The sequence below is a fragment of the Grammomys surdaster genome, unplaced genomic scaffold (genome assembly GCF_004785775.1).
Source record: "Grammomys surdaster isolate TR1022 unplaced genomic scaffold, NIH_TR_1.0 125946, whole genome shotgun sequence".
NCBI lineage: Eukaryota > Metazoa > Chordata > Mammalia > Rodentia > Muridae > Grammomys > Grammomys surdaster.
In genome coordinates this window covers 101,546-117,213 of record NW_021620768.1, presented here as the reverse complement: position 1 = coordinate 117,213, position 15,668 = coordinate 101,546, and the positions used below count along the sequence as shown (strand labels likewise).

The 15,668-nt window shown below is 42.6% G+C and overlaps 1 protein-coding gene across 5 annotated transcripts in view; it reads left to right on the top strand.

The window, feature by feature from the left end:
* The window catches only part of Dclk2 (doublecortin like kinase 2), a 132,621-nt gene that overhangs the window by 94,302 nt on the left and 22,651 nt on the right, over positions 1-15,668 (top strand). For 3 of the 5 annotated variants that reach the window (XR_003709445.1, XM_028753097.1, XM_028753095.1), the window contains 4 exons: positions 2,021-2,115; positions 9,931-10,003; positions 10,821-10,929; positions 12,305-12,362. Coding sequence is in view for 4 of the 5 variants with exons in the window: in XM_028753097.1 (XP_028608930.1) it covers positions 2,021-2,115; positions 9,931-10,003; positions 10,821-10,929; positions 12,305-12,362 (335 nt within the window). In the remaining variant the exon portion in view is untranslated. Of the gene's footprint in view, positions 1-2,020; positions 2,116-9,927; positions 10,004-10,820; positions 10,930-12,304; positions 12,363-15,668 lie in introns of all 5 variants that reach the window. The other 2 variants (XM_028753096.1, XM_028753094.1) reach the window with 1 other exon arrangement.

Below are 15,668 nucleotides of genomic sequence, written 5' to 3'. Positions count from 1 at the left end.
CTCCCTTATCACCTTTATGAAGAAGAATGCAGTTGTTGCAGCCAACACATTATTATCATCCAGAGTTCATGATGTGCAGGCCACTGTTGATGGTTGTGCATTCTGTGATTTGAGCAAATTCGTGTGACAACCGCTCACCATTAAAGTGTCATTTAGAGTCGTTTCTGTGTCTCTAAAAAATAGATTGGGGCTAGGGAGGTGATTTCCCAGTACAGTGCCTACTGTGAAAGTGTGAGGACCTGAGTTTAGATCCCAGCACCATGGGCATAGGCGTGCGTCTGTAACCCCAGCACTGGGGTGGGGGCGGGGGAGACAGATTTCAGGAGCTCACTTGCCAGCCAGTCATCCAACCTAGCTGAATGCATGAACTTATGTTTAGTGAGAGATCCTGTCTTAAGAAATAAGGTAGAGATCTTTGGCCTCCTCATGCATGTTAACATGCACATGAAGGAACAAATGAAACACACACACACACACACACACACACACACACGAAAATCTAGATAACTCAGTAATTTAGAATAAGGAAAATTAAAAATTCTAGCTGGGGGGCTGGAGAGATGGCTCAGTGGTTAAGAGTATTGACTGCCCTTCCAGAGGTCCTGAGTTCAATTCCCAGCAACTACATGGTGCTTCACAACCATCTGTAATGGGATCAGATACCCTCTTCTGGTGTGTCTGAAGACAGCTACAATGTACTTATATACATTAAATAATAAATAAATAAATAATAAATAAATAAATAAATCTTTTAAAAAGTTCTAGCTGATGGTATATACTATTTGGTGTACAGTTTCTGCCTCCACTTAGGGACTAGTTTTTAATTTTTGAGTCGCCTGTGCAGGACCTCTACCTTAATTCAGATAATCTAAAGTAATACTATGTGCCTCCTTATGTCTAAAAGTGAAAAGTTGATTTCATTTTGCTTTTCATAAAGATAAATGTCAGCTTTCATCTGCTTTTGGGCAAAAGCGTTTGAGGATTACTTCTGAAGAGGAATTACAAGTACTTTTAAGAGGAGAACAAACCACTAATCCCAAATAGTAAGCACTAGCTTCCTGAGATCACTGCAGACATAGATGTACATGATAGAATTGGGGGTGTACGTGCAGGGTACTGAGTTGGTTGACCAGCACCCTGCAGGCTAATCTGTGATTAAGTCCCCTTATGAACAGGGTTAGCCACCCTCTGCTTAGCATAGACTCCAGTTCAAGCTTTCAACCAAAGAAGCATATAGAGGTGTAGAAGCGGGTATATAGAAAACTACCAGCATTTGCTAAAGAATTGGCAAATTAAACTGTGAAGAAAAGGGGGAGGATTAGAAATAACTAGCCTATACTAAAAATATTTGAATAATTATCTTTTAATGACCTTCAATCAAGTAATGAGTATGAGAAGGAAGAGTTACTTTCACTTTTTATTAAGAATATACCTAATGGTTAAGAATATACCTATGGTTCAGTGATGGAGCATGTACTTAGCATGTATGACATGCTTTGCTCAGTTCTTACCATCAAAAGTAGAATGTATGGAGGGCAGGCAGGCAGACATACATGTGCACTTGAGTATTTGGATTACAGTCTAATTGACGTAAGAGCCATAAGTCCTTCTCTGTGACTCCCATTAGTAAACACCAAGATGAAGATGCATATTGGCAGTCTGTAATGGCTGTCATCATAGACCTTTGCAAACAGCAGCCAGTCATTTGTCTGTGTTTTCTGGAAGGCAGGTTGTGTGGACAGGGCCTCTCACTCACACCTGTAATTCCATGATTGTCTTCTATATTTGTTTATATCATTGTTGGGACACTATTATTGCAAATAATTCTAATGTCACTCCTTGTCTGACTTTGTCTGTAATGCAGTAATACATTGCTTTTGCTTTCTGCTGATTCGTCACCTGCTTTGGGCTTTGAATGAAGCAAAGCTTCATTGGAGCCATTTCGTGCATGTGCTTAGTGTTTTCGAAATCTGGTTGTTTGGAGTTTTGATGGCTGTTTCCTTTGTTGTTTCCTGGCCAGTGAATGGAACTCCCAGCAGCCAGCTTTCCACTCCTAAGTCCACCAAGTCCTCCAGCTCCTCTCCAACCAGCCCCGGAAGTTTCAGAGGATTGAAGGTACAAAGGAAGAGATGTGGCACATTTATGTGATTCTATTATTTGTGTGGTCTGTTTGTGAGCTTGTCAAAGCCGCACTGGTCCTGGCATCAAGTTAGCTGGTCTTCTTAACTCTCTCCCTTGTGTTCACATCCTGTGGAAATGCAAGGTTGTGATAGGTTGAGTGAAATGTGATGAGCGTACAGTATAGACTTTACTGAAGTCTAAAACGTCAACAGAACATTTACACTTGAAGGAAGGTAGCACAAGAAAAACATGTACGCTTTGGTGAGGCATGTAGCATAAATAGGCATTATTTATGATGTTAAAAATATAAAGAATTAAAGCAAAATTAGTGGTCAGCTTAATAAGCTACTTAATAGGGAGAATTTTAATGTACAAGGCTGAAATTTACAAAATTTTAACAGGTTTCATTTGATTTAGTAAATCCTAGTGCTTTAGGTTGATAAAATGTGCCCGGTAAAACATCAGTAAATAATTGCTATTAAACACTGAATGTTTCCTTTATTGACACAGTCAGACTGTTTATATGGTAAAGTGCTTTAAAAGTACTAAAGTTTGTACAAAGCTCTGTATGTATCAGTAAATCGGTTTTCCTTCCTTAGTGGTGACAGATACACTATTACCAGGAATGTAGTATCTGAAAACAGCTACTTAAATACCTCAAATATGATATGGTCCAAGAAGTTTTCTTTAAGGAAAAAAAGTTGAAGAATCTTTTTGATTATTATAATGAATAGCAAGGGCTGTTACCACTTCTGTGTGGACAAGGAATGAGAACACATCAAGCCTAGGATTCTTATACCTTGAGGAGGTACATGAAGCTCTCAGCTTCCCAAACCGGATAGCATTATCCACCTGACTGTAAGCTCAGTTTGCTCTCTACCCTGAGAAGGAATGAGAACAAGAGAATAATACAGATTGTCTTGGTTTGTGCTTGCTTGATTATAACCTTAGTTGAAACATGGGTTGAGACTTATAGTAAGTTTAGGGATAAGAGAATACATAACTTGTATTAACTACTCATTCATTACTAGACACACTTAGGTCTAGATGTGGTGGCTCCAGCTTGTAATCTCAACATGCAGGAGGCAGAGACAGGAGGGGAAGTCTGCAAGTTCAAGGCTAGACTGACTTATATGGTGAATTCTAGGCAATCTAGGTCTACATGCTTACCTAGCATGTGCAGTGCCCTGAGTTGATTGATCCCTAGTATACTCCTGAGTGTGCTAGCCTGTGCCTGCAATTCTAGCATTTAGTAGATGGGGCAGGAAGATCAGAAGTATCAAGTTCAAGGCCAGCCTGGGCTACAGGAAACTCTGACTCAAAACAACTCACCAATTAAAACAAAACAAAAACAACAACAACAACGACAAAAAACAAACTTTAGGGTATGAGGGACATTTTATACTCAAACCATAATGTCTCAGCGTAAGAGGATGGTACATATGGGCCTGTGGTAGAAGCTGTATCAGTAGCCTGGGGTAGCTGAGATTTGAAAGCAGAGCCTGTGCTTGTAAGAAACTGTCTTAATAGATGACTCAAAACAGCAATGTCAGAGCAAAAATTTATAAACTGAATTATTAAAGTGCAGGTTATCTAGCAGATCCCTATTGGGCTGCTACTCTAAAATTGAGTCCCTAGGTACTAACATTTGGCTCCCCTTTGTTTGGATTTGGGGAAGAAGGCTTCTCTGAAAGCTTGATCACTTTTGGTGATAGTTACCTCAGGGAGAAGCAGGCCAGACAGAAGTCTCCTTCGCTGCAAGCTTCTGCTTTCCAGTCTTGGTACCATAAGACTTTGCAGTGAGGCCAGTTCAGGAATGGTTACAAGAGTGCTTAGTTTAGTCTCCTGGTGTTCTTGGTTTTCTTTCATCTTTCTTTAGTTGTGAAAGAATTCTGCAAATGTTTCAGCCAATCCGAGTTAAGCCTTGGCAGCTAAGCCACAAATCTTTGACTCAGAGGATCAAGGTGGAACTGAAGAACGCTAGGGTGCAGCCCATGGACAGCCTGAGACATAATGAAGCTCAGGGCTCCACTTGAGTCAGCTGGTGCGCGCTCTCTCTCTCTCTCTCTCTCTCTCTCTCTCTCTCTCTCTCTCTTGGAGGCAGATACAGAGTGCTGTGGTTAGAAGCGGACTCCAGTCAGAGTGGTGCCTGGCTTTGGTGTTGGTGTGGCCCCCTCGCTGGCTTGGGGAAGTCATGTTGCCCTTTTCTATAAAAAGAGGGCTCGTGGGATACATTGAAGTGAAGCACTAGAGGACAGAACACAGAGAAATCACTCAGGACAGCTTCAGTGTTCTTCCTGTGACCATGGAATCTCTAGGCTCAGTTTCACATGAAGGAAATTCCACATGAAACACGTAAGTGTGTAATGGTGTGTAAGAAGGAAGGTAAGCACAAGAGAGGTCAGACAGAGCTTTTCTCTTGTATCCCTGTCTTATGTACTTAAAAATGTTCTGACCAACAGTCTCTTGCTCCAAGAAAGCAAAAATATTCAACTCTTTGGCATCCTGAGTAACATTCCTAGCACCCAGCAAGCTGCAGGCCACATCACCTCAGGGATAGTCTTGTTGAGAATAGACTCCAGGGCCCCCATCCCAGGCCATGCTCTGTGGGATGGAGTTGAGGGTTCAGAAGTTTTATTAGGAGTTGCTGCTTAGGTCTGTAGCTGAGGGAAGGGAGGAGTGGCAGAAGGGAAGGGAATCTTACATCTCACTCCTTCCTCTCTCCTCTCCCCTGCCCTCTGTCCTTTTGGATATCGCATTCTTAACAGCTTAATAACAGCAAATACTGATTTCCCCACATATTCTTAGAAGTTAGTTGGATTTCAGGAGCAGGTTAATTGGGTGGTTCTGCCAGGCTCTTTTATTGCTGGTTGGCTTGGTACACAACAGGGGTAGTTACCTGAGGCTTGATGGGAATGGGGTATCCACTTCCAGATGACTTCTTGTTTTGCTGACAGTTGGGTTGGAGGCAGGAGAATAAGAAGCTGGAGGAGGAGATTCCATAGATTAACAAATGAAAGGCAAAAGCAGCTGCTAATAGGCTGGCAGCCTTAGTCTGCTGAGCTTCCTTCAGCCACGGGAGCATGGGCGTTATGGGACCCATAGAAGGTCGGTCACTGCAGAGCTCACCTCAGCCCCTTTTCTCTTTTGCCCTCTGAGTGCCAGGACACAGACAAACTATGGCACAACTCCAGGCTCCTCCATGTGTCCCACTTAATATGTCTCCTCCCTTGCAATAGACTATGCATCTCTGTATAATTCATTGTAAAGAAACTGACCTCTAGATTCAGATCTGTGTCTGGTAGAGGTTTGGAAGGCCTTGTTCCCCCTTGCTGGGACTCTTCCGTGGATGACCTTCATGTCCTCAAATGGTGGCTGCTACCTTTGTAAGCATGTGACAGAGGAAGGATGCCATGCAGTTCTTGTTTCTGTGACCCAGCTTTGGAAGCCAGAGCTTCTATTACCACAGTATCTTAGGTCCCACAGGTCAGCCTGTTTAGCTGGGAGGGGATGTCCAGGTCCTTTCAGTGCTAGCAGCAATTTTACATTTTTGTCTTTCTGCCAGATGCCCAGAATCTTTGTTTTAGGCTGCCCTTCCTTTTCATCTGATCTCCCCAGACTTCTTTGCCCATATTCCTGCTTGGCAGTCACCATGGTCTCTCTCCTCACCAGTTTTACCACTCTCTCTCCTGATTTCATCCTGTTCCCCACTAACTTTTTTTTTCTTCTGGTCTTGGAATCCGCTGCTGTCATTGCTTCCCCTACCCCCCAACCCCAATCCTCACCTTCCCAGTTGTGTCTTGACCTCAGCCCTCGAGCTCTTTCCTCTGCCAGGGCACCTCCAAGTCCCTTGGATATGGCTGACAGCTTTCTTCTGCAGGACTACTTACTGTCCTTAAATCACAGCATTTGAGGCGGGGGGTGGTGGTGGTGGTGGTGCAGACAGGCAATAAAGAGTACTAAATATGTCAAGGACTGCCAGATAGATGAAGAGAACATTTCCCCGAACTTTAATTCATCTGTCCAAACTGAAGACTTTTAAGGCAGCGGTAACTTAGGGCTTCAGACTCAGGGCACACAGTTTTAAATGCCTGAGTTCTGAGGCAGAGGTACAGTCTGGGAGCTCTCCAAAGTGAGCATTCTTATTGGTTGAAAGGAGGAAGAACAAAGTCCAAATGGAATGTCACCCAACATCTTGAGATTATAAACTGTCTGATGTGCTGATGTTTTATCTGATGATGTCTCCTGGGTCTGCTAGTGGTGAAAGCTGTCCCAGATTTGTGAGGTGTGGTGAAGGCGCTTTCGTATCTAACCTGATTGGCAGAGCTAAAATGTAAACTCTCTGACCTCCTGAACTTGGAACCTTCTTTTCCAAGCTGTGAGATGTAAATCCACAGTAGCTGCTGACCTTAGACATTTTTGCTTTTCCCTGGAGCTCTGGCTCTTCTGGTGAATTTAAAACTAAGTTAATAATTTTCAGAACCAGGGAGCTGGTCACTCTGAGACTCTTTTCATTTCCCCAGAAACACTGTGTGGTGACTTCAACTTTGAGCATAATTGATTTTGTTAGACAGAAACAGAAACAAAGAGGCAGATTAAGTAGTTTTGAAGACTTCAGTGCCCTAGTAAAATAAATCATGACATTGAATACCAGATTCTGTTTGTTCATGGTGGTTTCTCGGTTAGCTTGATGAGTTTGGGGATAGTTCAGTCCTCATCTGGGCTGCAGCACATTAGGGTAGATTGGGGGGGGGGCAGTGATCACTGTGCAAGTGTCTATAAGTCAGAGCAACTGTAAGAACTGTATTTGAATATAACCAGCATGTGTTCATCTTCGATGCCCCTTGCTTGTGAGCACTGGACACTAGAAGCTCTTCATGGTAGTACATTGGTGGTGACTGGGTAGCGTATGATGGAGACACCCTGGATCCTAGAGGTGATGAAGCTCCCAGCACGTAGACATTTTGGACAAGAGGCTTTATGATTCTGCTAGTCTCTTGCTCAGATCCAATAACCTTGCCTGAAGGGATCATTCACAGATGTGATGAGGTTCTAGCTGATTTTGACCAGCACATAGTCTATGGAGATGTGTTGCCCTAGCCCTCGGCCTCTTGGGATGGCCCTTGAGGGTATGGAGTTAGAAGGTGTGGATTCAATGACACAGAGTCCGGGAGTCAGGTGAGAAGCAGGAACAGACTCGTTTAATTGCAGGATTGGAAAGTATCTTTATACTCTCTACCCATGCCCCATTGGTCCATGACATCTCCCCCTTGTTGCTGGCACCATCTGATTGGCTGGCCAGGTCATGTGCTCTGTCATCATTTGTCTCTGTGTGCTAGATCTTAAGGTTGTAAAATGCAGATGCAGGGCTGGAGAGATGGCTCAGCAGTTAAGAGCACTGACTGTTCTTCCAGAGGTCCTGAGTTCAATTCTCAGCAACCACGTGGTAGCTCACAACCATCTGTAATGGGATCCGAGGCCCTCTTCTGGTGTGTGTGAAGACAGTTACAGTGTACTCACAATATGAAATAAATAAATCTTTTTAAAATAAAAAAAATGCGAATGCAGCTGTTGAGCATGCATGGGCCATTATGGTCCTCTACTCAGGGTGTGCGGACTCCTTCCTCCTCCAGAGCTGTGGTACTCGGGGTTAGAAGTGCTCACTCAGCAGATCCACAAAGCCAGCAGCAAGCTAGCCACTAGCCTGACCTCTGTTTACATACACGGTGGATTCCACTTATCACTGTTAGCTACAAATGTAAAATGACTTAGTGGGTAACTCTCTTGCCAGGGACAGGGAAATGCACAAAATGTCTGCAAAGGAAATCATAGACTAGTATAGTCATTGTGGCCCCCATGTCCTCTAGGTCTGCTTGTCTGAAGGCCATAGGGAATATTATGCCTTCTATTTAACAACAGTGTTTCCTGTTTCCTGTTCACCAGCACTCTTTCTGGAGAACAAGATGAAAAGCCAGCTTTGATGGCCTTGGAGAGCCACGTTTCATGGTGGGGAAGTCAAGTGAAAATAATCATAAACTGGAGATTAAGAGGTATAGCCTAGGGTAATCCTGGGCAGTGTGACTCCCTCTTCTAGCCTTTCAGCATTTACTTCAGGCCACCAGGCCCTGACCTGGAATGGGCAGGCTTCGAGGAGTATTCTAACTATTCTCATGTGTCTCATAGAATTACCAGTCCTGGTCGGTAACGGCCATGTCTCTTCATCTTCGTATCCTTTTACACAGCACCAGTAGTTGCTGTAAATTCGACTAAACAGTGAGGAAAGAAAGGGAAATTTATGTTGTTATGTTTATTCCTCATTATGTCTTGGCCTTAGTTCATCTGGGTTGCAGTACAGTTATCTCCTGTAGTATTATTTTTTTCATGCTTTTAAAAATTGAAAGCCTTATTTTCAAGTAGAGGAATATATTGGATGAGTCACTCCTGTTAAGTCAATGCAGGGATTTTTGAAAATCCCTTTTAGCACTTTTAAAAAAAATGTCAATTTGAGAGTTGAAAAAATGGTTTCTGTCATTATTTGCTTAAAAAGCCACAACTCCTGCTGATTCACCAAAGCTTCTGTTGGATGCACATGGACTTACTGGCTCTGTGCCCTCTCCCTCCACAGGGTGCCTCCGCCTCCTACACTCATGGCTTCCCCATTTGGCACATTTTTATTAGAGAACCGGCGTCCAACACCTGTTCTTTTCCTGACTTCTTTCCATGCCTTTTGTCCCCCTGGACTCCCAGTACAGAGCAGGCTTATAATTAATCGGCTGCACAAGGAATGGGGATGGGGAAGGAAAGGGGCTTTACTCAGAGTAAACACCGAGGGAGTTAGAAAGGTTCACAGGAACTCAGTGGGTAAACACTCTGAAGTGCTTGTGAGTGACGTGGAGGTAACTGTGCCTGCTCCAGCCATTGCCCTCCTCAGGGAGCCTCTTAGAGAGTCCTGGAGTCAGTCAGGACATGCAGACCAAGAGAGGGACTTGGAGGAATGTTAACTGCTTCCAGGAAAGCTGGGCAAGAAGGAAGTAGGCCACAGGACCAAGGCTGGCCCAAACATCTCAGAGGTGTAGGCCTTGTGTCCTGGAGTTCTAGGTGCTGGAGGCAGAGGATGTGCCACACTCTACCCAGCAGGTGTAGGCTGTCTCATTCCGGGTGATGAGATTTAGATCTGTGAACAGATCCTGTCTATTATTACTCACTAGAATTTGGTGACCTAGCCCCCTGGTCCATTTGTTCTGAGTCCTGGGAGTAGTCACCAGGGCTCCTTTTATTTATCTTTGAGATTGAACTTTGCAGAAGAATTTCATTCTTCTCATTGTTTATTCCTTTAATAGCTAGGCTACTAGGAATGGTGGTGCATATTTGTAATCCCAGCATTCAGACAAAGAGAGCAGGGCTGGTATTAGCTTATATTGATCTCTGATTTCTCTGGCGATTTTTGATGTAGGAAGGAGTGTATTGGAGGAGGAATCACCTTGGAATAAAGGATTGAACAAATTCAGAAATTGTTTACTAGACAGTGAGCTCTGTGCGAGGCATTTGGAGGGAAAGCAGTAACGACTGAGGTATTAATGTTCCACAGGAGTCAGCTTTAAAATGTACAATGTCAATTTTTGTGATGTTAAATCTGAATTGGAGGCTGTATCTGTGAAATAAATTCATTAATATGTTATGTTGTATAAATGAAAAAAGTTCTGTATCATTTTCCTGTTTTAGTCATTTGACATCATATAAATACTAGGGAGCTAATAATTTATAAATGTATCGTAATAAATAATAATGGTTATTTTCTTCTTTTAGCAGATTTCTGCTCAGGGCAGATCTTCTTCCAATGTAAACGGTGGACCTGAACTTGACCGTTGCATGAGTCCTGAAGGTACTTCTCAATCTGGTTATTACTTTTATAAAGAAAACCTAGCTAAACTTGCTGGCCATCAGAATCTCACAGGTCCCACATTCTTCTTCAGTAGGGATGTGACCATGCCACCTGCTAGTCGAGTTAGTTTTAGGAGGTGTTGGGAGTGGAAGTCACTTCAGGGTATGTAGTGTCTCTGCCATACCATTTTGTGTTTCAGATGTTAGTCCTGGCTTCCTCTCTTTCGCTCTTCCTGGTTATGTGCTAGTAGTTCCTAGATATTTTTCGATTCTCTCAATTAGATGAACACAAATATATTCTGCTTTGCCTGAGATAACAAGACACACCATGACAGTGGACTGGTGTTAGCTCGCAGCCCATTGCACACTTTTTTGAGAAGGCTTTGGGCCAGTAATTAGCTTCAACATAGTGCCTTACTTTGATAGAATTTTCTTTACTAGGAGAGATCTCAGTAGAATACAGTAGAGTATTCCTCTGGTTGACTCTGCCTCACGCACCTCCTCTTCCCTGACAGAGCAATTTTTAAAAGCTCAGGTTAGTCGTCACCTCTTCCTGAAGATAATCATTTATTTTAACTGACATTTCAATATTTTGGGGGCTTACTGATTTTTGTGGGTTTCTGATTCTAAGCAACAAGGTCAAAAGGAATGGTGATTTGGCATTCTACTTAGGAAGTAAATATGCTGAGGGTTTTCTTTAGTTTAGCTTAGACCTATAAATAATAGCATTCATTGCATTTCACTATTTTCCAAGTATGTAGGAATCAGTAGGAAATGCTGATGTTTCCTTCAGACTTCGTGTTTGTCCTTGGCTGCAGGTGTGAATGGAAACAGGTGCTCCGAGTCCTTCACCCTTCTGGAGAAATACAGAATTGGGAAGGTCATTGGCGATGGCAACTTTGCAGTAGTTAAAGAGTGTATGGACAGGTGAGTGGCTCGTGATCTGTTCCTCCACAGGTACAGTTCTCCCTCTGGAATTAGAAGTGCCTTGTCCCCCTTTCCTTAGAGGACCTGCCCCTGGTGCCGGTTCTTTGACATGGCCATGAGCCTTTTGTCAGAAGACAGTTATATACATAAAATTGTTTTGTATGAATGTGGTCTAGAGGACATATCAGAAATCATCCCCCAGCCTAGAGCTACAAGGAAGAAAATGAGCCATTGTGACCAGGCTCTTCTTGGAATGCTGTGCCACTTCATTGAACCTTCAGAGCAATGTTCTCACCCAGTGCTGGGCTGATAGACTCATAGCTCTGGATACAGTAGCCATGACTGTGAGAGCAGGAGCCAACTTTCTTTTTTTAAATATTTATCTTTAATCTTTTTTTACAGTCCAGTTGTTATCCCCCTCCCAGTCCACCCTCCGACAGTTCCTAATCCCATTCCTCCTGCCCACTGTCTTCCAAGAGGCTGATTTTTATAGTTTGTGTCAGGTTTTTAGAAGGTTCTGATAATTACAGTTCATCTGTTCTGTTGCATCTCCAATGAGAGCTCACTGCCCTTTATATATCCCTATTATATAAGAAACCCCTCGTTCTTGAAGCTTTTTACAGAGCTCTGCCATACAGATTGCTGACCAAGAAAACACTGAGGTGTCTAAAATATAGCTTCTATGGATCTGTTAGGATGTGGTTTATAATACAAGGGGAACAATTTAAATGTTACTTTTCCAGGCTGGGCCTCGTCCCTTTGGCAGAAGCAGCCCCAGATGAGAGAACACGTGTTTTCTGAATATTTCCTAAGAAGACTGTGATGTTCTCTGTTGCACTGTTTGCATTTCAATGTTGTCAAATTCAACTGTGCTAATATTGAGTAAAAATTAAATAGTATTAGATTAAGATTCTTGTGTCTAATAAGGGATTTCTTTAGTGCCAGGCAGGGTCTGTAGGGTGAAATAACATATACCAGATCTTGTTGAAGGTATGGAGGAAGGCTAGGGACTGAAAGGGCAAGGATTTAACTATAGACTGAGGTGGCTTGTATATTAATGTAAAGAGACATCGTGAGTCAGGTTTTCTTTCTCCTGTTAATCTGATGAACTTTTCCTTATTCTTTCTCCTTAGAGACCATCTTGAGGTTTAAGGTTGATACGACAAAACTTAAATACTTCAATATGAGTTAATAATGTAAAGGAAGGTTTAATTAGCCTGACTTTTCTTTCTTCCTCTGTTTTTGGGAGGTCCTTCCTCCCGTGACCCCTCCCCACACTGACTAAGGGACAGAGGTGCCTGTGCTGTACAGGGAATTAGGAAGGCAGGTTTATTCCGACTTGTAGCTTTAATGGTTTTCCTCTGGTTATTCCTAGGTCCACTGGAAAAGAGTTTGCATTAAAGATTATAGACAAAGCCAAATGCTGTGGAAAGGTACAGTATACGCAAGTGCTACAAAGAAAGAAAAGAGAATGTGTGGGTTCTCAGGGAGGTGTTCGAATGGGGACCTTTGCTGCAGGGGAGAGACTGCAAGCAACAGAAAGAAAATCGATGGTTTTCCAGCCTGCTGTTCTCCAGCAGCTTTTAACTCTAGGATGGTAAATTAACCAGTCTAGGAAGAAAATGTAAAACTCATCTCTGGGAGATTCCTAGTCTCAAATCCAGCAAAATTTAAAGGCCAGAGCTGAGGGCCATGAGTTGTTAGTTAACCTACTTCATGCTGAGTTAGCAGTCTAGCTTCAGGAGGCTTTCTGGCAAAAAATAAGGTTCCTGAACCAGAGACAAAAGACTTTACTGCAAATGGCAGTGCGGGTGGCCGACTTGCTCTTGTTCCAGGTGATGCCCAGGAGCCCAGTCAGATAGTGAATACTTGTGGGGTTTGTATAAGACCCGAGGAGCTCCAAGCTTGAGCCACCTCCAGTCTTAGGAGGCAGTTGCTGGAAAACCCACCCAGGCTTTTTGCTACAGGAAATCATTAGTTTCATTATCAGAGCCAGGAAACGATCTGGCCTTGTTCCTGTGTTCTGAGGGTATTTGCTACTTAGATACCCCTGGGAGGGACATTTAAAGCAGTGGCCAATGCAGAGACACAGTGAAGTGACTCTGTTAGTTCAGTGACCCATTTCTGTCTGTCTTGCTATCAAACTGGAGTGGAAAAGGTCATCTGAGGACAGTCTGCTAGAGGGCAGTAAATACTCAGGGTGACTGCAGGCCTGTGGCGATCCCTCTGTGATGGCAGATCTGTTACAAGACAGGGTTGGGGAGTGGTCATATCTAACACCAGGGGGAGCTGCTGCCTGCACATGCTACCAAGCACCAAGCAAGTCTGAAGTAAGCCATAGGCTAAAGTACACACTGGATTTTGAAGACAAGACTATGTGATTATATGACTACATAGTAAATTTCTTAGTAATGTTTTCCAATTTTACTATCTGATAAATGTGTTTTAGATAGAATGGGTTAAGTTACATTTTAAATTAATTTTTCCTGTTTGTGGTATTTTTTTCAGTATAACTATTAGGAACTTTCGAATTGCATATTTGAGCTACATTGTAATCCTCTTGGAAAGTTACTCCAGGGCCAGAGCATATAAAATGTAACCCTGTCTTTACTTCTTGCTGTGTAGCCCTAGACAAATGTTTAGTCATCCATGTCTTCCTTTCCTCTTCCTCTAAATACACTGACTGACAGTGTATACTGCAGCGGTCGATGGGATTGAGGAATGGGAGTCACGCACAGAGGCGCCAGCATGTGCAGAAAGAACAGACACGTGTTACTGTCAGTGTCATTAACGTGCCAGGGGCTTTGGAACTTGCAGTTGTAGGTTGAGGTGGGCGACAGTGCTGACTTATATTGTGGAATTGCTTAAGAAAAACAAACAAACTGATTTTTAGTGGACATTTATAAAATTGTGTGATTTTAACAGAAAAATTTAAATAGTGTAAGGAAGTTTTAGAAAAATCTTCTACCCAGGTGACAGATGTGTCACCTAATATTTTCTCTTATAGTTGTCAGGAAAGCAAAGGTGACAAGATGACTCTTTTCTGCGTGTTTACTTTTGTCCGATTTTATGTGGTTTTGTGTATTCTTCAAACCATTTTCATTTCTGCCTCTCTGTTTGTATATATCTATATATTTATATATGTTGAATGTTGTATGCTGCATATATACATGTATGTGCGTTGTAAGTGTACATGTATGTGTGTATTGTATATGTACATGTGTGTTGTGTGTGTACATGTATTGTGTGTACATGTATGTGTGTGTATACACATGCCAAGGACAGTTGCCTCTGTCAGTCTTCCATCATTTGTGTCCCAGGAATCAAATGCAGGTCTTAGGTTGGGAAGCAGGCACTCTTACCCACCGAGCCATCTCTTGCTGGCCCTCTTTGCTATGCTTCTAATGATATTGATAATTGTCAAAGTTAAAAACATTTTCTCTATATGTAGTTGTTGATCTTTCCATCTTTGAGGTAATCTAAGCATAATATGTCATGATATAGGAAACCATGTTCCTCTGAAATATTAAGGCTAATGGTTAGGATGTAAGCAGCTACATTCATAGTTAAAGACGATTGTATGAAACAATTTAATATGATGACTACCTCGACACATGGGGATATTTGGATTTTTGTCTTTTACTGAATTTGTTCTATTTTTTCAGCTCACAAATCTATGCTTCTCTATGTTTTTATATTTTGCATATTTGGCCAGCAATTTTCATATCAATGTTATATAAAATTATAATTTAAAAGCTTGATGTTGTGAGTAAGTTGATTTTTTTTTTCCACTGTGAAATTATATTTTCAGATAAAAAAGGCTTAATTTGTTTACAAAGTTTTAGGGGATCATGGAGCCGTTATTATGGGGAAGGCTGCTCACTGCTTTGTGGGTTTTACATAGAAAATTAATATGTTGAAAATAACCACCAGCTTGTGAATGTAGGGACTTTACACAGTCGTGACTTAGAACAGTTGTACCAACTGTACAGAGAAGGAAGCAGAGACTTGGATTAAATGGCTTCCCGCAAATTAGCCGAGGCAGAGGGTGACTTGAGTTTGGGTACAGCTTGTGCTTTGCCAATCTGCCGTGTACCTCTGTGTTTCAGCTTGTTCATTTTTCATGTAATAGGAATCTGGGAAAATATTTCATTCATTCTTACCTCCTGTTTCTTCTAATGTACCCAACCACTGTTAGATTAAAGTACTCACCTGGATTTTAATGTGTGTTGTGTGTGTAAGACACAATGCTAGGAGTAGGTAACTCACCACAGGAATTGATACAAGTTCTTCCAAGTATGGTCAGAGCTCAGGAAAAGCTTGTGGAAGAGCAGTTGGCACCCAGTGAGTGTTCCAGGAAGCAAAAAACATTTGAGGAGGATGGAGATGTGGCTCAGTGGGTAGTGCTTCCCATGCAGCCTGGGACCCTACGTTCAAATGCCCAGAACCTGTGTAAAAGCAGGCCGTGTCACTTCTGCATCTGCATCTGTAATCTCAGTGTTCGTAAAGGGAGATGGAAGAGCTAGGAGGATCTCTGGGTGGTCACGGGCCAGCTAGCCTGGCATACATGGCAGAAAAACAGCTAAGGGCCTTTTTTCTCAAACAGGGTGAAAATGGTGAATCCTGGGGTTATTCTCTGACCCTTCATGAGTGGTGTCACACACACGCACACACACGCACACACACGCACACACACGCACATGCGCGCGCATGCCCTCCCTCCCTCCCTCCCTCCCTCC